We start from the raw sequence: 22686 nt of genomic DNA, 5'->3' as shown, positions 1-22686 counted from the left end.
CAGCTATAAAGATCGTAAGCTACATAAAGAGCAGCAAAGCGTTTTTCACTTTTTTAACAGTCGATTATTTATTTTACTTTGCGAAGATCTCGATTCTGATCAGAGTCGAATTGTAAACAACAACAACAACAAATGGGTTGTCTGATCATGTACCATATTGGTGAATCGAAATAAAAGTCTGGGGAGTAATGGTGAAATTCGTCTGTTTTTGCAAATGACTTTCTATTTCAGCTTTAAAATTATCGTCCAGTTTTTTACTTTCAATAGGTTGTATTGACTTTCAATAGGTATTGTAATTTCAATAGGTTTTTACCTTTAGATTGGCCTCTATTCCACACACAAATACACTGGTTATCTAAAGGCAACATGTTGCTTCGTCTTTATGAATTAAAAGAAGAGGTCATCCTTTTTCCTGATTTTAAAGAAAAAAATTAACTTATTTGAGTGATATATTTGATGTCTGGAATCAGCTAAACTTGAAGCTTCTGGGCAAAAACGACACTTTTTAAGTAAATATGACCATATTCAGGGGTTCGTATCAAAACTCCAACTTTGGAATTAAAAGGTGTCTACTGAAAATGTTATATCATTTTCTCGGCTATCCGAAGTAATTGAAAGTAAAAAACTGGACGATAATTTTAAAGCTGAAATAGAAACTCATTTGCAAACGCCGAAAACAGACGAATTTCACCATTACTCCCCAGACTTTTATTTCGATTCACCAATATCAGGTATATGATCAGACAACCCATTTGTTGTTGTTGTCTTACAATTACCAGAAGAAGTTCAGGTATAGATTCTCGAAATGAAGCCGATTTCCACCACGAAAGATGACTTCCATCTCTTGACGTTGGAGAAATTTTTGATCAAACGATTCCATCTTAATTGAAAAGTTGCTTCTCTCGGGTTGCGAACACTTACACCTTTTTCTTCTACTTATTTATGTGACACAGGTTTTTTAACTCTGGCATTAATAAAACTAAACAGACTTATTCCAATCCAAGAAAATTCTAAGTCATGGTTCTAACCTCCATTTGTGAAAAATCCCCAACATTGAATTTTGGCAACTTATGTATAAAACCATCTCCATCTTTTAAATGCCTGGGAATAATTTTGGACAATGACCCAAAATTATCCAAGCATTACAAAATCAAAACAGACGAAGCAATCAGAAAAGTCAATTACTCCGAACACACACCTACAAAAACAAAGGGATATCAACACGGCAATGAAGATCTACAAATCCATATGCAAACCGGTTTTAGACTATGTACACCTACTAACAATTAACTCGACGAATAAGATTAAGGATATCATTGATAACGCAGAAAAGAGATGCAACAAAATAATAACTAAAATCCATCACCCTAAAAATCTTCTGCACAATATAAATAATGAAGACCTATACGCTCGAACACAAATAAAACCAATTGGACTAAAGCACGAAGAACTTAAGAAGAAATTTATCGATAAAAAGTACAATAGGCAGACATTGCACAAAATGTGTTAAAAAAAGCAGAACAGGATCGCCAGGAATCCAGGATCGCCAAGAATCGATCATTCTATTTCTTGTTACCTATCATGATCAAAATCGGGGGAGCAACTGGACTGTTTTGAAAAGGAGATATTCAAAAAAATTTACACATAAAATTAATGTGGCTTTATTGGGCAGAATATATGTGTGCCGCAAAGAAAGTGTTTTTGAGACAATCAACAGGAAGTTGCATGGCTGGTAGACCAACAGCAAGTTGGGAGAGAACGTGACTAGGGACGCTCCGGTGATTCTCTGGATGAGAAGCGCTAGAGAGTGGTTAGGGGCCGAGATGGTTGAAGGCGAAGCTATTGAGGTGGCCAATGCTCGTTTGGGGTTGCACCATCATGGACGAAGACGAAGTCTTCAAATATAAAACTTTTTATTTTGGACTTTCAAATAAGTCCAAAAATGATCAGAACAACAAACTTTTTCTTCAAATAAAATAAATCCTGAGAAGAAATCCTTACAAATTCCTTGGAACTCTTAGAAATGCATCGAAATCTCTGGTAATTCTCTCTTTGGGTAAAACAACTCCTAATAAATTCGGGAAATCTTTAAATATTCCAGCAAATTCTTACATGTTTGCAGAAAAACTTAGTACTCCTCACAAAATCCTTAAAAATCTCTATTCCTAGCAATAATCAAACGTCAATAATTTAGACGTCTCATTACGACACTAAAAGTTGTGTTATAAGGTATTATAATGCAATACTTTGAATCTATTTCAGTTATTTGTAACATTGTGTATACACCTGTATAATATTTAATGATCACAAAATAACTATTCCTAATTTTCAAAAATGATCGAGGACCCTGAAATAAATATTGTATATAAGTAAACTTGAACTAATAAACAGAATTTATTAAGTATCGAGATAAACATGTTACAAATATTGAATTAGTTGACATGCATCTTGCCATATTTTTACATTGACTGCCATATTTCATTACTTTCAATACTGGTAATTCTAAATAAAGAAAACAGATTTTGGAGCAATCGTATTGCCAGAAATGTTGATTTTGAGGATTAAGTTCTGCAAAAATTTGAAAATAAAACGGAAACAAGTGCTTGTGTCATTGCTCAGGCGATGCGTACAAGTCACACATCTGTATGGAGGGTATTGAAGGAGTACCAGAACATTCACATTCAAATAGTGAAAAAGTTAATTCCAGCTAATTATTCCAACCGAGTTCAATTTGCTGAATGGTACTTGAATAAAATTAACAAGAACCAAGATTTCGAAGAAAATCCTGGTGCCGTTACAGGTTACATCATCAATGGAAGTTTTCTGTTAATATTTGGGTTGGGATTGTTGACCATAACATAGTGCGACTATGTTTACTACTGCACGGTTAGATGGTTTTGTGTATAGCATTTTTCTAGAATTTACTTTATCAAATTGCTTGAAAATATCCCACTTAATATTCGCAGAAATATTGCTTTCCAGCATGATGGTGTACCAGCACACTTTGGATTAAATCTGTCTAAACTATCTAAGTGCACAATTTCCATACAGATGAATCCAAAGAGGAGGGCGATTTCTTGGCCTACACGTTCACCAGATCTGACTCTAGTTAATATTTGTATTTGGAGTCATATTAAATCACTGTTTTATGGTACACCTGATATATTCGTAAACGTCCCCAGCTACTTCGAAGAAATCAGCATTTGATTGCAAATCGTTGCTCCATCATTTCCGAAAATTGGTAGTAATTATTCTGTGATACCCTGAATTCACACTGTTTTAAATTGTTTTTTTTTTAATTCTAAATGATTTAAACTTTATATAGCTTTTATATAAAATTCTTAACTGTTACATTTTAAACATAAAAAAACGAGTAAGGAACAACAACAATTAGTAGCAATGAAATCATGTTATGATTGCTCATAAACATTCTATTAAGCAAAATAATATGAATTACGTCTCGCTTTTTGAAAAATTGATCAATTATAAAAGTCAAATTCAAACTTTCTGTAGCAAATACCCTAAAAGTTTAGAATAGAATAGTATACTATACAACAGAAGTTCTTGAAGTTTTAGCATTTCCTATTCCTTCTAACTCATATATTATATACTTAAACAACATACCTTATAAACGGAATTAGGGCGTTTCATATAAACCAGAATTTAACATCAAGATAATTGGAGATAATTTAATTATATGCTTTTCTATTTATGAAAAACTATTGGATATTATGTTACAACCAATTAGCATAAGCCAGGTGTAAAAACAATTATATCTCTTTCGAAATTACCGCGATGGTTTAATTAGCATTTTTCATTTTTAGATGACGGATGTTTAGTTAATTTTATCATTGAACACTGATATGACATATAAAAAAGCAAGAAATCGCCACATGATAAATAATTTACAATAGTAAGAATGAAGTATGAATTTATTTGAATTTTAAAAGGTGAGGAAAATTGCAGATCTAAACAACGATTATAAAATATAAATAGAAATACCGAGACTTTTTTTAAATGTAATCAATATTGATTATAAAATAAATTTTACCAGTAGTTTTAAAAATTCAAATTTGATTTAAAAATCAATGATTAAAAATTTTGTACTTTTGTACTGGTTTTATTACTAAAATATATCATTTACATGCTTCGACCTTATAAGGTCATCTTCAGAAGCGTTGTCATTATAAGAAATTGGCATTCAAACCTCGTACTTGTCGTGAAATTTGGCACATCAAAATATAAATTGTTAATACAAATGATAGATAATGACAAATATGATAACAGAAAAAAAAATAATTTATGGGGTCCAACATAATATGTATGGGGCGCGTTTACGGTACCATACTTTTTCTATCTTTATTTTTTCTGCCATTTTAATTGCATCAATCAATTCTGCGGAAAAGAATACATAAAAAAGGTACTACTTAAAAAATTGTTTAAAATCAATCGTTTCCAAGAAAAATTGCATTATACGAGTAAATATCCTAGTAAATATCCTGTTACAGTCAAACAATGAATAAAAAGCACTTGTAACCTATTTTTGAATTCAAATTGCAATTAAAACTCTCAAAATGGTTGAATATTCATTCGAAGAGTATACCAATATTCATTTTATGTATGGTAAGGCCGATGAAAATACTCGGAAAGCTCGGAGGTTGTATGCAGAAGTGTTTCCGAACATACAACTTCCTTTTTAGAACCTTTAATATGAAAGAACTAGGATATTTAGAAAAAAAAATTGTTTTAGATAGTTTTAGATAATCCTTTAAGTAGTACCTTTTTTATGTATGTTTTTTCTGCAGAATTGATTGATGCATTGAAAATGACAGAAAAAAGAAAGATAAAAAAAATGTGGTACCTTAAACTCTGTACTATTGTAGGACTGCTGGGGAAATAAATAAAAAAAACACGCACTCAATAACTGTAATTATAATGTTATTAAAAAAGAATAAAAACAAAACAAAACCAGGTAATGTCTTTTGTAACTATGAACATGTTTTATACATTTCAACAGTTATGGTCTCTGATATTTCTTATATTTCGATTCACAAACGTCTTCTTCTCTTAGCTGCGACCGACTGACTCACACTGACTCACAGGCCTATCTCTCGTCCACTCCTTAACCGACGACAGCCGACACTTCTCGATTCCATTCCCACATCTCGTCCATCCTGACTGACATTCGCCTCGAATGTATCTTCATCTGGACTGTCATTTTCTCCAAATGCGTCTTCATCCGGATTGATACTGACCCAAGGTTTCATGTTGTCTACACTCGTAGTAGTCTTCCGTGGTCCTGCATGATCTCCAATCTTGTCTACTTCATACCGGTCTGGACCTATCTTCTTAACGACACGATAAGGACCTAGGAACTTTGGCAGCAACTTTGACGTATTCTGGAATTGTGTCCTCTTGATGGCCACCCATTCTCCTTCTTCATAGTTCCTTGCTAGTTTTCGTTTCTTATTATAGGTTTTCATATTTTCATCTTGAACTTTTTTCATTTGCTCTTTCGCTTGTATTTGCATGTGTTCTCTCTCTTTCACAAATGAGTTTATGATTTCTTCTTCTACCATCTCTTTCAACTTTATTTGGTCTTTTCTTTTCATTTCTACTCCAAAAAGTAATTCAAATGGGGTTCGACCAATACTCCGGTGATATGTACTATTGAGGATCTCTTGCAACTTTCTAACATGTCGAAACCAATTTTCAGGTTGTTCGATGCATAATTTGGTTAACGTTGGTATGATTACTCTATTGACTCTCTCAACCTGTCCATTTCCTCGTGGTACGCCAGTTGTGATTTTCACATGTTTTATTTTCTCGTCAACACAATAGTCTTTGAAATCCCTTGAGGTAAACGCAGCTCCTCTGTCCGAAATAATCATCCTGGGACTTCCAAAAATGTCTTTCTGCTTTTCTAGTTTTTCAAGAACTTCTTTTGTTGCTGTCGTTTTTGTTGGGTGTATCCAAACGAATTTTGTAAAAGAATCAATGACTACAAATAAATATTGATATCCTTTTCCTGTCTTTGTCATAGGACCTAAATGGTCTATATGATAGGTCTGCAATGGAGCATCGCCCTTTTCTATTGAATTCAAGTATCCTTCTTGTTTACCCATCTTCCTCTCGGTAAGTATACATGGTACACAGTTCATAATTAACTTTCGAATCTTCTCCTCTAGGTTGTCGATATAATATTCTCGTTCGATCAAGTCTTTTGTTTTCTTCACTGCGAAATGACCATTGTCATGTGCACTTCGTATTATTTGGTGTTGCATTATAGTAGGGACAACTAGTAGTTCACATCCATTTTTGTTCTTATACAAGATGCTATTTTTTAGTTCATAATCCCCATAAGGTTGAGTTTCCAATATTTTCGTAATTGCCTTAAGATGTTCGTCCTGTAGTTGAGCCCTTTTCAATCGCTCTAGAAATTCTGTTTGTATTATCATTGTTATTGGGTTCCGACTCAGTGCGTCACAATGCTTCATTTGATTTCCTGGCCTATGTTGAATGGTATAGTTAAACTCTTCGAGCAATAAAGCCCATCTAGCGACTCTCGTGTACAGGTCTTTTTTGTTCATTGTAGCTGCAAATGCTGCACAATCAGTTAAGATTTTGAAGTGTATGCCCAGCAGATACACACGGAACCTCTTTAAAGCTTCTATGACAGCCAGCACCTCCAATTCATAGCTGTGATATTTCTTCTGGGTATCATTTGTCTTTCTACTCCAGTAGTAAACAGGATATAATCTTCCGTCTTCTTGACACTTTTGCAATAACACTGCCCCGAATCCGTCTTGGCTTGCGTCTACATGCAGTTCAGTTTCCTTGTTATGATCAAAGATTTTCAATATTGGTTCTGTACTTAAAATCTCCTTTAGTTTTCTAAATGCAACTTCCTCTTCCGGTCCAAATGAAAATTTCTTTTTTCCTTTCAGAAGATCACTTAGTGGTTTCGCAATCAAAGCGTAGTCTTTGATGTACTTGCGGAAATAGCCTGCCAATCCCAGGAAACTCTGAACCTTTTTCATTGTAGCTGGTTTTGGAAAATTTACAACGGCTGCTACTTTCTGCTTGTTAGGCTTCACTCTTCCGTTTTCTATTTCGTGTCCTAGATATTCCACTTTAGTCTTTAAAAACTGACATTTCTGCCACTTGAAATCTAATCCAAACTTCTTTGCTGTTTCCAGAACTTCTTCTAGTCTTTTTATTGCTTCTTCGACATCTTCCGCTGGTATTATAATGTCATCCATGTACATAATAACTATTCCCTTTCTCATTAACTCCCTGAAAACATTATTGACGTATCGTTGAAATACTGCTGGCGAATTACATAACCCAAACGGCATGCGCAAGAATTCAAACTGTCCACTCGGAGTTACGAACGAGGTATATTTTATACTATCTTCTGCGACTGGTACGTGAAAAAATCCATTTTTCAGGTCCAAAGTCGTAAATATTCTTGATCCTGTTAGTTGGTCAATAACGTCTTCGATCACGGGAAGTGGATACCGGTCTTTAATAATCTTTCGGTTTAGCTTTCTGAAGTCAATGCAAATTCGAGTACTTCCGTCTTTTTTCTTGACTAAGACAATCGGACTAGCATAATCTGAAGTGCTTGGTCTTATTTTACCAGTGTTGAGCCATTCCTCGATCTGTTTTTCGACTTCGTATTTCTCTGGAATTGATAATCTTCTTGGAGGCTGGTACACCGGTATGTCGTCTTGAAGGATAATCTTTACCTGTATGTCTGACGGTGGTGTAATGACTTCTTTCGGCTTATATTTTGCAATCATATTCGCTACATCTTCGTAATATGCTTGTGCTCCTACATCTAAAGAGTCTTGTACATCTATGAGAAATATGTCATTTTCCTCTGAGTGCTTTTGGGTTTCGACCGGTGTTCCTCGACTGCTCACTTCGATTTCGTCCGAGTTAATCATCAATGTAACATCCTCCAAAATAGGTTTTCCAACAATTAATTCCATGGGTATCGCGTCGTCAGGTACTATATGTATAGCTGTTCTAAAATCGCATTCATCCACAACAATTCGACCATTGAATCTTCCCAAGGTTTTGACTGAGTTGTCTCCTATTCCTTTTAGTGTTATAGTATTTTCTTGGAATTTAGGCGCTCCTATTCTGATATAACTACTGGCCTTTAACAAATTTAAATCGCTTCCAGTGTCAATGAATGCTTGAATTACGTGGTCGTTTAATCTGATTTGTTTATATCCTGGTAATTGTTGTTTGGTTTCATGAATTACATACGACCTTTTTGTCTCTTCTTGTTTCTCACCTGTCCTCTTTGTTCCATTCTTGCAGTCTCTGGCAATATGTCCGAATCCATTACATGAGAAACATTTCATACCTCTTTCTCTATTGCGGCAGTTCTGGGAAACGTGCCCTATCTTTCCACAGTTAAAACACCGCTCTTCTCTTTTGTTATCCTGCTTCCTCTGTTTGCTGCTCTTATAATTTCCATCATCATTTCCCTTTGTCTGTTTACCTTTCATTTTCTCGTAAAGCTTCAATTTCTCTTTAAATTCTTTTAAGGAATGTGTTCCGTATAGGATCGCTTTATTGATTTCGTCATCTACGATGCCGTCAATTACGTATTCGATGAGAGCGTCCTCTTCGATACTTCCTTGTGCTGCTATTTCTCTCATTTTCAATAAGTACTGTTGTAGAGTCTCTTCTTTCTTCCTTTTTCTAGCCGATAACATTTTGTGTAACGCTGCTGTGTTAATTGTTTTCCTAAATTCTCCCTGAAGTTTAGTCTTAAAGGAGTTCCAATTTGAGATTCCTTTTTCCGACTTTATAAATAACAGAGCTTCGCCTTTTAATAGTCTTTTCGCATAAATTAGCATCTCCACGTCATTCCAACCCATCAATGTGGCGGTCTCTTCAAATTCCGTCATCCATTTGTCCACCGAACAAGTGTCACTTCCGTCAAAAGCACTTACGGTGTCTTCTACGTCTTTGAACGTCAAAACGAACTTTGGTACAGTCTTCTTCTGGTTTGTTTTGCCGCTATTTCGACTGGCTGAAAAATCTGCCACGTCGTCATCACTTTCATGCTCTTCTTCGTCGTTATTTACTAAATCTTCGGCCTCTTCACTCTTGTCGTCTTTCTGTGTTAGCGGCACTCTTTCATCGTCGTCGTTTGTTGCGCCGCTTCCGCATTTCAAAAGTTTCAGATTTGTTAGCTTATTACAGAGCATCCCGATTAATTCTTCTTTATCGTTCGCGTCGTTATCGATTTTCAGAACCTGACAGATCGAATTTAGTTCACCCAGCGTGAGAGTGTTCTTTGCAAGATCGATTTTCTCTTTCATAGCGCCTTCGTCGTCAAAATTAAATCCGCAAAATTCTCGTAATCTCTTGCGATTATTACGGTCACCGTCGTTCCCAAATATCAACTTATGACACGCTTTTATCGCCTTCGTTGAGGCTTTTGTAATGTTCTGCTCGATCGGCAAAATGCTTCCCAAAGTATTCATTTTCGAAGCAGTTTTTATACAGAAACCTCTCGCAATTTAATATTCGTAAATAAACATGCAACTTAGTTTTCGTCCTTGTCGAGCCGCGCCGCCAGTGGTCTTGCAGGTGTTGTTTACGTCTTACTGGCGTCAGATATCGCCGTCGCCGAATCTTGTATATTCCCGTCTTCACAGCCCTCGTCTATTTTCCAGCACTGTAGTTCTGTTTCAACTTATTTATTAATGTTCGCTTATTTTCACGTATTTCGATTACCGATCGCGGTTGAGCCCCCAAATTGTAGGACTGCTGGGGAAATAAATAAAAAAAACACGCACTCAATAACTGTAATTATAATGTTATTAAAAAAGAATAAAAACAAAACAAAACCAGGTAATGTCTTTTGTAACTATGAACATGTTTTATACATTTCAACAGTTATGGTCTCTGATATTTCTTATATTTCGATTCACAAACGTCTTCTTCTCTTAGCTGCGACCGACTGACTCACACTGACTCACAGGCCTATCTCTCGTCCACTCCTTAACCGACGACAGCCGACACTTCTCGATTCCATTCCCACACTATTATGTACTCTACTATTATGTATTACTACCCTCTACCTATTATGTTCGGCCCCATAAATTATTTTTTTTTATTATCATATTTGTCACGTAAAAATAGCCCTGTACACCAAATTTCGGCATTTTAGACCTTGCCGTTCTTGAGATAACGCTAAAAAATACTTCTTGAATGCCATTTTTAAAAGGCTCTAGCCCTCGTAGGAAGCATTTTCGGACCGGACTTTATATAAACTTTTCTTCATGATTTTTGATGTAGAAGCATCTCTTTAAATATATAGACACATTTTCTTTGGATCTTATTAAGCTATAAACGTATTTATTTACAACGATATAACCAACGACATTGTTATTCAATTAATTAAAAACACAAATTGATAATTCAATAGCAAATGCATGCTACAGCAATTGCACGAAATAGTAGGCGGCGAAACAAATGAACCAAATTACAATAAATTAATAAGTAGACTAAGTTAAAATTTCAGATCATAATATCTAAAGTGTTCGAGAACTGTGGGAGAGGCGATCGCACGCCCACCCATTTTTAAGAAAGATCAGTACAGCTTAGTGCCAGAGCTGCTTGGCATTATTGCTACGCTTTATCGCCTTGACTTGATGTTTTGCATCGATTTTCCGTTACGATTGGTATGTTTTCGTTTATTATATTCTTAGGATATACTTTTGTTGAATTTTGTAATAGAATTTTTATTTTTTCTGTTTTAATGTGTTTATTACACCTTTCTTTCTCTATTTACCGACACCTAAATCTTATTGTCGCCTGTATATTCTTAAGACCATATACAGCTTGAGGACAAGTAACATAAACTTGTTATTTGAGACAACCCTACACGAAAAAATCTAAAATGGATAAATCTGGCGATCTTGTTGGTCAGTGAACAGGGCCGAAATTTCCAATCCAGTTTGTACCAAACTTTTCCATCCTGTTGGAATAAGCATCGAACTATGTCAGAAGAAAATTGGCAAATCGTTCTGCATCAAGCAGAACTTAATCTGCACTTAATACACTTGAATAAGTAATTCATTAATTGAAAATGTACATTTCAGAATATACTACTAGAAATTCTGTTATCATTGCTCAAAGCATTAAGTTTAACACATTTAGATTGCTGTTCAGCCAATTACAAAATATCACGCTCCTGTCAAAATCACCATTTGTTGTTTTCAAAACCCTATACTAATTTAATTTTATATGGAGCCATTTCATGTATTTTTGCAATAGAAAATGTTTTGTACAGACTTATTCGTAAATCAATCAATGTGCCAAAACGTCAAATGTGTATTTCGTGTGTGCGCTCTAAACTACACCAATTGTAAAATATCTTCATCATATAATAATCACCCATTTCGTGTTATTTATGATAAAAATAACGTAAACTACGTTAGTCAATTAGTTTAGATACTGTTCAACTGACAGCTCAAAAATAATGTCTTTCGCCACCTACTACATTTTGAATAAAGTTGTCATCTTAAGTATGCGTGTATTTGCAACTTAATTATCAATTTGTGTTTTAAATTGATTAGAACTCCTCCACAAAATATGGAAACAACATTAAAAAAGTATTTCGGTAAAGCACTAGTTCCATCATCATTGAATCACTATTAAAGCCACTTGAGAAAACCTCCTTCTCACAGACGTTAGAGAAAAACAGGGCAGTAAAGATAGGATCTAGAAAGATATCTTGGTGTTCTAAAGATTTTAAATTACTTGCATCTATATTGAATTAAGGATGACATCGCAAAAGAAATTACTTTTTATCGCATAAAAGAAAGGAATTTTCTTTCTTTATCATGAGATCGATATTGTATTTTCTAATTACGTTGTTCTAAGTGAGCTTTACATAAAATCTGCTTCTTGTATTTCTGGAACAGTTGAGCCAAGCAAAATCAATGGAATCAAATAGAGTGAAGTCAGAAAAGAACTTCAGATAGAGCTTTCCTTAGCATTCCTGGTCTGAGCCACTATTGTGGGGCCAATTCCATAAAAATAGTGAGCATTGAAGCGACTTTTAATCTTGACTATTTTCTGTTTTGAGAGGGACGGAGTCCTTCGATATCGGTGACTTGACACAGAAGGGAATAATCACAAAAATTGGATAGTTGAATCATTTAACTAAGAAAGTTTCAAATAAAAATTTTAAATTATCAAATATTACGTAAATATGTTCAGTGATGTCAACAAATTAAATTATAATTTGTTTCATCACACGGTTGTCGAGATATCGCTCTTCAAAGTCAGAGGTCTTGTTTTTACTGGTTGTTAGTGAAATCTTTATATCACCAAAAAATATAGCTGATAAGACGAATATAGAATAAAGCACGTAATAACATTTCGGACAACAAACAAACACCTTACTTTTATTGGATTGTTGAATTTAGTTAATGTTATCATATATTCGTACTTTTATCGTATCAACATTCCTCTCGTTTTCCTATTTAACATGCATTTCCAGCCGACTATTCAACCCTAGCATCAGATCAAAAGTAAAAGTGAACTGAAATACAACATAATATTCAATGTTTAGTTTATATGAAATCGATAAGTTAAATAAAAATTATCTGCATTCTTATTTAACTTACTTATCTCATATCGTTGTGGTAGGTCGTGTGATGGGTTCATTAAATAACCATACTAGAAACGTATAGAATCAATGAAAACTAGGCTATCGAAGGTTTAATAACTGTCACAATAATTCCTCTAAGGATAAACATACAATTACGCTGTCAAGATATACCAAACATGCAAGTATTTTCATGCAAACCTCTTAACATTTTATGCATCAATCTCTGGAACATGACAGACGTATTTTTTACGCCAAAATAAATTTCTTTCCAACCTGGATAGTAACCTACTCAAAGTGACGGCTTCGTTTCTAAAGAACTAGTTCTTCAACATGAAAATGTGAGATAATGTGTGCAGCGTAAGAAGAATAAGGATGGTCTGTCACTACGACTTCTGCTTCCCCCTCTGCTGCATAATGTTTGTACATTTGTCTTTATCTCTTTAAAACTAGTTCTTTTTATTATGTACTGAATCCAAAATGTGAGTACAAAAGCCATTGGAAATTTCGTGAAATAGATTTTAATATATTAGATATTATGATTTAAGGCGTTTGTTATAGTTTCCTTCGTCACGTTATTTAATATCATAAAGATATTTTCATTGTTAACTTTACCCCACAGTGACTACCAATTGTGGAAAATATCCTTACATATTTTGCACATTATTTACCTAGAATTGAACTAAGCTCATTGCTCAAGGGAACGGCAACATTTCGACAAGTCTTACTTGAAGCAAAGATGCTAAATAGAATTTAATTCTCCAACGTATGAACTACTTTTTGAAGAAGCATCATTAAAAAATATTAGAAGAGCCATGCAAAGTAGATACTTGGCCGTTGAAATCTTTAGCTGCACAAATTTGCACCAAGAAGTTAGAGTACAAATCAACAAAGTCTTCAGAATATCTGGATATCCAGAGACATCATATTAAGCAACAAATATATGCCCAAAAAGAGAACTCTAAGGACGATTAAAAGAGTAACGGCTTAAGGGCTGGAGAGATCATATAAGAAGCTCAGCAATATAGCAGAAACGGAGGATGCCTGATGTGGTGCGATTTTTGCGGGCGAGGCGCACACGTGGCAAATGACTAAGAGAGAGAGAGACCGAGTTCGAGAAGACCTGACTTCAGCATGCCAAGAAGCCTGATGAAGTAGAAAAACAAGATAATCGTAAATAAAGAGGAACAAAAAGAAGGTGTATTCAAGTGCGTGAGATGCATACCATATGGATCAGTGGATTATTAATATTTGTTTTTGCTTACAACTTTACCATAATGTTTGGCAACTAATGAACCATCTTAGTCACTTTATCCATTTCTCTCGCCTGAGTGATCACAAATGACAGAACAGTTTCATGAATAGGAAATGCAGCTGTGTGAGTATTCTGTAAGTTTGAGGCATATATTAAATTTCCGATGTTAGGAAATTCGGTGGTAGGAATACAGTTGATTGTTGAAGTAGAAATAATCACGACGATTATCTGTATAGGTCCTTGATGCGGATTACAATTAAATTTAGTGTTCTATATGATTATAGTAACTTGGAATAAGTAGCTTTTATTTCTTCTGGATTGTCTTCGTAGAGATATTCTCGACGTTGGGAATCGTAGTATTTATCAAGGTGAGTGTTCTCCGATGTGCTTACAGCAATCTCTTGTTCTCATGATAAGTGAAGCGGTTCCGGAGCTATTCAGTTGGAAATTCCATAAAACATAGCTGCGGTGTGACACAAGATTCAGGAAGCAATTACTTCGTATAAAGTTATTTAACATCTTTTAGTTTATACAGTCTGTCCGTAAAGTAACGGATATAGCCGATAAAATCATTACAAACGGTTTATGGAAAAATACCAGAAACGGGTGTAAAGGTTTAAAGTTCTTACAATTTTTTGGTGTAGACTTTAAATTATTGTCGCCATTTTTAAACGAGTTATGATGTGATCGATTTTTTTTTCAAACTGCTATCCCCCACTTTTATTGTGGAATATGAAACAGAATTTTTTTCTAAATCTAGTACTTCAAATTTGTTGACATGATGAAATAGCAGTAGCCGTGAGTATATGGTAACTATGGTAACCAATTATTTTAAACAATTTCCTAAGTGTTAAAAACTGATTTAGTCAGTAGTTTAGCTCTTTAATGGAACATATCCTGATCGCCAACTCATTAGCCAAAGTATGGTAATTTGATCAATATCAATTTATTTCATTACTTCATGGTGTAACATCAATGTACCTTATAACTGTATTAGGAATGTAAAAATGACATATCGGTAATGTAAAAATGACATATTGGTAATGTTATATTTTTACAATACAGGAAAAGAAGCTACATATTTAATAAACCATTATTATGAAAATTTTAAGTAACGATGGAACAGAAACCTAATGCTACTTTTAATAATAGTAATTATTTATGTTCACCGTGCAATTAGAACAACCCGAAAAAGTGTGATGCATTAGTTAGTTTAGCTAAATTAACGTCACTTATTTTACAAATTATTGAATTTTTAATAAATAAAATATTTGTTGACAAATAAACATCTTTGTGACTACCTAGCAACCAACTTGTATAACGACTTTGACTATTACGCAAAAAGTTGCAAATGAATTTTTGATTTACTATTGTTCGCATTAAAGCCATCAAAATGGTGGTCGCCTGAAACCGATAAACTATTGATCAAACCTCGATGTTATGACACATTATAGCCTTAGATGTCTTAAAATCAATTCTATCTGACGTCTGTGGCTGTAACAAATGTAATAACATTTCTCGGTAGGTTAATAGCTATAAATCATAAATTTATACACTTACGTCTATATTCTACATGAAAAGTTTTTATTTGTTGTGCAATCTTGCGAAAGCCAATTTTTGTTAATGGCGACACTTTTGAATATGACCGTTGGTCGAAACATATAAAGCAGAATTTTATAACCATAAAACCATTAAGAAAGTACAAAATTTCAGTCATTAATAACACTGTGCTGCAAACTTTAACATTTGTATGTATGTAAGCGTGGGGTGCGTAATTTTTACGCTCGCACTTAGGCCCCAGTGGGCCCCTTATACATTCTCCCTTGGAGGCTTGAGGTGGTATGAGAAGGTATCTCGTAAAACTTTAACATTTTTGTGTGTAGTAGATCAGTTAAGTGTTTTTAGTTAATTTTGGATTGCTGATTTCAAATATGCCTTCCATTTTTTTTGTAACACGTCCCTTTTTTTTTGTATTGAGGCTTCTCACGCCTGCAAGACATAGAATTTTATAGGGAAACTATACATGCAGTGAATTTGATATTTGGCACCTTGATATAACGTGAAGAGATTTACCGTTTAGTGTTAGTGTCATGTTTGCACCACTTTCGGTTATACAGGAAATTGTTACTAATATCATATTGAAGATTTTAAAATCTTACTTTCTTTTTCAAACAAAAGTTATTTAGAATGGCATTATGTAACCAACTGCTAAATAAAATTTTAAAATTTTCTTAAAAATAGTGATGTTAGTAACAATTTCTGGTGTAACCGGAAGTGGTACAAACATGACACTACCACTAAAAGGTAGATCTCTTCACCGTATATCAAGGTACCAAATATCAAATGCATTGCATCTACAGAGTGTCCCGCAACGATTGTACAATACTACATCAGCGTATTCTCTGATCGAAAATAGCCAAAAAAAGTCTAATAAACATAGATAGGATAAAAAAGAATAAATCCACGATGATATTTTATTTTTTTAATTTCGGTACAACAATGTTTTGCTTTTTCTAAAAGCGTCTTCAGATACGACTAGAATAATATGAAAGATAATTATTACTAGTTGACGGCTTTTTTTAAGTTGGAGATATAAAATTAAAATAAAAGTTATAAAAAAAGTTCTTACCGTCAAAAACGAAGAATGATAAACACGTGAAAAAACGATCATGTGGAAAAATTTCCCTTACGAAAACTACGACGACCGATGATTAAAGAAACCGGTAAAAAAAACCCGTCAACTAGTAATAATTATCTTTCATATTATTCTAGTCGTACCTGAAGACGCTTTTAGAAAAAGCGAAATATTGTTGTACCGAAATTAGAAAAATAAAATATCATCGTGGATTTATTCTTTTTTATCGTATTAATACTCACCATGATGAACCTGGAGGCTACAATTGTCAATTTGAATATCTCGAGAATAGTCCATTTTCGGATCTATGTTTCATAAGTTGACCTATTGTTAACATCATTAATTGTAACGATTTAGATGCAGTAATTATATGATTACCATGGTTACGATGGTTAAGATAAAGTTTAATAAATAATAAGATAATATTAAGTTAATTAATACAGTTCATTAATAATTTAACAAAGATTGTCGACGAAAATCGTTCAACCAGCATAAAAACAACGAATATTTAACAAATTGGAAAAGATTCATGTCATAATAAATGTTCAATATGCGCCCCAAACACAAACGGATACGTTTTTTAAATGAACTTCTAATGCGTTCAAAGATACCGGGAATTTGTTTTACTGTGTCACATGCAATACTAATTTTATTTTTCAAATACTGCACATTCTGAACGTCTTGAGAATAAACTATTTGTTTTAAATGTCCCCAAAACCAAAAATCTAACGGATTTAAATCTGGTGAACGAGGTGGCCACGGGACAGGACCTTCGGCCAATCCACTTATTGCCAAATCTGTTATTTAAGTATGCTCGAGTATCGCGTGCATAATATGCTGGCGCCCCATCGTGCATAAAGTAGCAATCTTCTAGAATTTGTTGAGGTAATTCATCAAATGCCTCTGTAAGGTCATTTTGTAAAAAATGTATGTAAGCATCTCTTTGGCTGTCAATCTCTTTGGAAGAAAAAATGGACCTAATAACTGATCACCTATAACTCCAGCCTATACATTAACACTGAATCGCCACTGATGATGAGTTTCTAGTATTGCATGGGGATTTTCATCACTCCAAATGTGCGCATTATGAATATTAAAAATTTCGCTTTGAGTAAATATTCTTTCATCCTTAAATACAATGTTTATGGGAAAGTCGACGTTTACTACCTCTTCCTGTATCTTCCCGCCATCATTTTCTGTTAGAACTTGAACGGTGTTGTAATGATAAGGCTAAAGTAACTGCTCCCTTAAAATGCGGTGAACGGTTGTTTTGTTAATGTTTTCTTGTGCAGAAATTCTTCTAATGCTGGTTGAGGCATTTTCATCAACTCTTCTCAAAACTGCTTCTTCTAATTCCACCGGCCTTGTGTAATGTCTCTCCGTGGAATGGCTTTTAATCTGAGAAATAGTCTGCTAAAGGTGTGACTATTAGGCAATGGTCTATTCGGGAACCTTTGCGCGTAATGAGAAGCTGCTAACGACGCATTTCCATCGGCTAGTCCGTAACAATACATCATATCCGCCATCTCTTCCTTGGAGTAATTAATAGGAGCCATACTTAATAGTTTTATTAAATTAAATAGTAAAATAATAATTTCGTGAAGTATTATCATTTTTTTTTGATTAGACAACTTATCGTAATCATAGTAACGACTTAATTATTATAAAAATAAATTTAAATTCATGATGTTAACAATATCAACTTATGAAACTAAATCTTTGAATATCTCGAAAATGGTCCATTTTCGGACCTATGTTTATTATGCTTTTTTTGTTTATTTTCGATCATAGAATACGCTGATGCAGTATTGTACAATCGTTGCGGGACACCTGTATAGTTTCCCTATAAAATCCTAACTCTATAAATAAGTTAAATATAATAAGAGAAATATAATAGAATAAGTTAAAAATGCAATTATTGCTATTTGATTAAGTAAACCCCAAGGTGCCTTGAAACACCTTATTTATAATTATTGTAACAATCGCCGCCAAAATATTTTAGTTGTCAATTGATTGTTTAGTACACAGTTACCACCTCGATAAAACGTCGGTAAAAATTGTGGTTTTTAATTAATTTTTTCCTTTACTTTTTGTATATATTTCGAAAATTTATCATAGGACCTATTGCTGGTGGTAAGTAGAATTGTATAATATACAGAAATCAACAATTCGGTTATTAGTTTTTTTGTAATATTGTTTTATTACATCATATGTTTAAATTGAGAAAATAATTTATTTTACGATATTTAGATGGGCAAAAAATAAATTGTTTAACATTGTTCAAAAGTAATATTGTAAACATGTTGTAGTATAAGGCCTACTATTGTAGATTTTGCTAGAAATTCTTGCGGTATTTTGCGGTTTTACCTTAAAATAAATTTTTATTATAGTGTGTATAAAGTTCAGAAAAAAAAACATAATTCTGCTATGTATTCTTCTGTTTGTTTGGGGAGCGCATTTGCAGTTAGAAAACAAACATAAAGGGACACTTTTTCACCAATAAATTGATAATATAGATGTCCACAAAAAACTTTCTAACCAAAATTACAATTTATTTTCTGAAGCACTAATTAATTTTAGTATGAGATGTTAGCGTTCTAAAGTTAATATTTTCTAATTTTCTTCTTAAATTAAAAAATTGAATTGACACACTGAGTTTTTCGTAAAATATTAAAAGTTGTTATTATGTCAATTCAATTTATTATTTGCAAGATTTTTTCCTTGAAAATTATTAACCATAAGTCTTATACAGGACGGTTCGTTACTAATGGGACACAGAGCAACAGTGAATTCCTTACATTAAATTATTACGATTTAACCCAATTTATCTTAGTCCACTTGTTAATAATAACAAAGATACAGATGAGTAAAATTTATACTTTATTTTCGGTTTTCTTTAATAATTTTCACTGTCAATTGGCATTAATACTCTAGTATTACTCTAGTATTAAAGCCAATTGATGGTGTTAGTCTAGTGTTTAACAAAATAAAATCATTTTCAACGCCAACTACTGTTTAAATTTTGCAAAGTGCCCATAAACAGTGATTATCTTGGAAACGGAGAACTTTAGAGAAGATTGGTAGGTATACCAAATTTATGTAAAAATGTCTGAGAAACTGTTTCCAGTTGTGTGAGTTGCAAAAATTTTAACGATGAAAAAGATATGCCTACTTTAAAGGAGTTTGTTAAGGCAGGCAGTGCTATCTGAAAGATAAATCAAAACTAATACCAAATTATTGTTTATCGTCTTAAAAAATGGTAATGTACTAATTTTCATGGCCATAATGCAAGAGATAACGAAATATTTAAAGAAACGCGAAAATAAAGTATTAACTTTAATCATCTGTATTTTCGTTATTATTAACAATTGGACTAACATAAATTGGGTTAAATCGTAACAATTTAATGTAAGGAATTCACTGTTTCTCTGTGTCCCATTAGTAACGGACCAGCCTGTATGTAAAATTTTGAGGTAGATAAAATTAAATAAATCGCAGTGTATCATAAAATACTTCATTCTTGTTAATTGTACAGATATTTTTTAATTTCCACCAATTGTGAAGTAAAAAATTGACAAAAATATCTTTTTGGCCAAGATTTTTAACTAATTCGCTTCTGTGAGCCGTGAGAAACCTGAATAAAAAAAAAGTGACCTGTTACAAAATAAAATGGAAGGCATATTTGAAATCAGCAACCCAAAATTAACTAAAAACACTCAACTCATCAACTGTACAAAATTTTTCTAAATGAAATTTCAAAGTATGGTAAATTTAAATCTTTTGCCCCGTTTCGGGGATTTTTCCATAAACCGTTTGTAGTAATGATTTTATCGCCTCTATCCGTTACTTTACGGACACACTGTATAAACTAAAAGATGTTAAATAACTTTATACGAAGTAATTGCTTCCTCAATCTTGTGTCACACCTCAGCTATGTTTTATGGAATTATCCACCAAGAATGAAATTGAAATTATAGTTTAATAAGGTTAGAGATCATGTGCTTGAAATGACATTTGAAAGATACATACTGTTACTATATGTGAATACTGTGAAGCGCTGTGAAGATAGGTACTCATCAAAATTCTTTTAGGATGACACGATACCTATCAATCAAAAATTGAATTGTGATTGAATATTAATTATTGTTATTATTATTTTCTTTAGCAATTTAGTAAACGTAAACGCATGTTAACATATAGTAGTGTTAGATAAACAAATGTCAAATACATGCGAGATTTGTCGTGATATAATACGATAAATATGGGTTTAAATTACCGGTACCTTCAACACTACCTAATTCGATCTTCAGATCATCAGATAATAAAATATAATCTCGATTAAAATTCCACACTACCAACTGAAAAACCAGTCAAAATTTGATAGTTTAAAAATGTCAAAAACTAACCATGTTAAAACTAATAAAAAACATTAAAAAACACACATCCAAAAATGTATTGAGAAGAACAAATGGTCTGCATGGTGTGCTAGAAAATTGCTTTTAAAAAATCACATCTTTCACAAAAAATTAATACCGGGTCTTTTTTTTAGGTTACAACCAAAGGTAAAACACGAATTTTTACGTGCGATGTATCAAAAATGGATTTCCTTCGGTGTCGTGATTCTATACGTGTGTAATAGTGTAGTTTCTTTAGAAAATGGCTTGGCGAGAACACCCCCGATGGGTTGGTTGGCTTGGGAAAGATTTCGATGTAATACGGATTGTAAAAATGACCCAGATAATTGTATCAGGTAGGAAAATAAAATAAATTAAACAATTTCAACAATTTAACACTTAATTTATTTTTAGCGAGCGACTTTTTAAAACAATGACCGACATAATTGTATCAGAAGGTTATTTAAACGCTGGATATGAATACATAAACGTGGATGATTGTTGGTTAGAAAAAGATAGAAACACTTTCGGTCAATTAGTTGCCGATAGACAAAGATTTCCGAGCGGAATAAAATCTTTATCAGATTACGTACATTCCAAAGGGATGAAATTTGGAATTTACCAAGATTTTGGTAATTACACCTGTGCTGGATATCCGGGAATTTTAGGTTATTTAGAAACTGACGCGAATACCTTTGCCGCTTGGGACGTCGATTATGTTAAACTCGATGGATGTTATTCACATCCGTCCGATATGGATTCTGGATATCCAGAATTTGGTTTTTACCTGAATCAAACTGGGCGACCTATGCTGTATTCGTGTAGTTGGCCGGTTTACCAGATTTATGCTGGGATGCAACCGAATTATACCGCGATTGTGCATCATTGTAATATGTGGAGAAATTTCGATGATATTCAAGACTCTTGGGCTAGTGTTGAAAGCATTATTGATTATTATGGGAATAATCAAGATGTTATTGTACCTAATGCCGGTCCAGGGCATTGGAATGATCCTGATATGGTAAGTGATTTTATTATTTAATAAAATTATTTAATACAAAAATGGTTTGTTACCATTTCTTTTACCTTAAATTTGAGAAATTATTATTACTGATTTACTTAACCTATTAAAAGTGATGGCATTTATATTCGTTTATATAAAATATGGCTTTATTTTAAGATATGTAGCAGTCATATTGAAAATTTGTAATTTTTCCAAGATCGACTTTAAGGGCGATAACAGGCACGGCTGTTTTAAGAATTGGCGGACGATAAGGTCAACGTTTCGACTTATATTTTTAATGTTTTATATTAGTAAAATCACACGTGATGGTGCCTACCGCTTCGCGCCTCTATGATTTACTGCGCAAAGTCTGCATCATGTACACATAGCAGCTTGTTGTTCCATGTATTACAAAGAACTGATATAGACAAATTCATTATTGAAATTCAAAATCGTCCTGCGTTACGGGGTATGACAATAAAAGAATTTAGATTGAGTGTGTATTAGGAAAAAGTTGTAAGTTTTTCAAAATCTGTTAAACAAAATACCTGACACTGAATTATTACAAATTCTCATTTACCGTTTTGCAGACGGTATTAGATCAAATCATCTCTCTTGGTTGCTTCTCAGGCTTCCGTACTTCACATGGTTCCTATAAATGATTCGTTAGAATAGCGTCGGTGTGGAGAATATCGACAACTTTATCTTCTTACCATACCTGATAAATCCCCATCATACCCACATATAATT

General features: G+C 33.4%; 1 protein-coding gene across 3 annotated transcripts in view; it reads left to right on the top strand.

Moving 5' to 3' along the window:
* LOC111416168 (alpha-N-acetylgalactosaminidase) overlaps nucleotides 1-22686 on the top strand; it is a 53772-nt gene that overhangs the window by 2398 nt on the left and 28688 nt on the right. For 2 of the 3 annotated variants that reach the window (XM_023048118.2, XM_023048119.2), the window contains exons 2-3: nucleotides 21089-21289; nucleotides 21348-21954. In XM_023048118.2, coding sequence (XP_022903886.1) covers nucleotides 21126-21289; nucleotides 21348-21954 — 771 coding nt within the window. In that variant the 5' untranslated portion in view covers nucleotides 21089-21125. Of the gene's footprint in view, nucleotides 1-20917; nucleotides 21020-21088; nucleotides 21290-21347; nucleotides 21955-22686 lie in introns of those variants that run through there. The other variant, XM_023048120.2, reaches the window with a different exon arrangement.

The sequence above is a fragment of the Onthophagus taurus genome, chromosome 11 (assembly GCF_036711975.1).
Source record: "Onthophagus taurus isolate NC chromosome 11, IU_Otau_3.0, whole genome shotgun sequence".
Classification (NCBI taxonomy): Eukaryota; Metazoa; Arthropoda; class Insecta; order Coleoptera; family Scarabaeidae; genus Onthophagus; species Onthophagus taurus.
The sequence above is the reverse complement of the archived record's forward strand: the minus strand, read 5'-3'. Positions and strand labels throughout refer to the sequence as shown.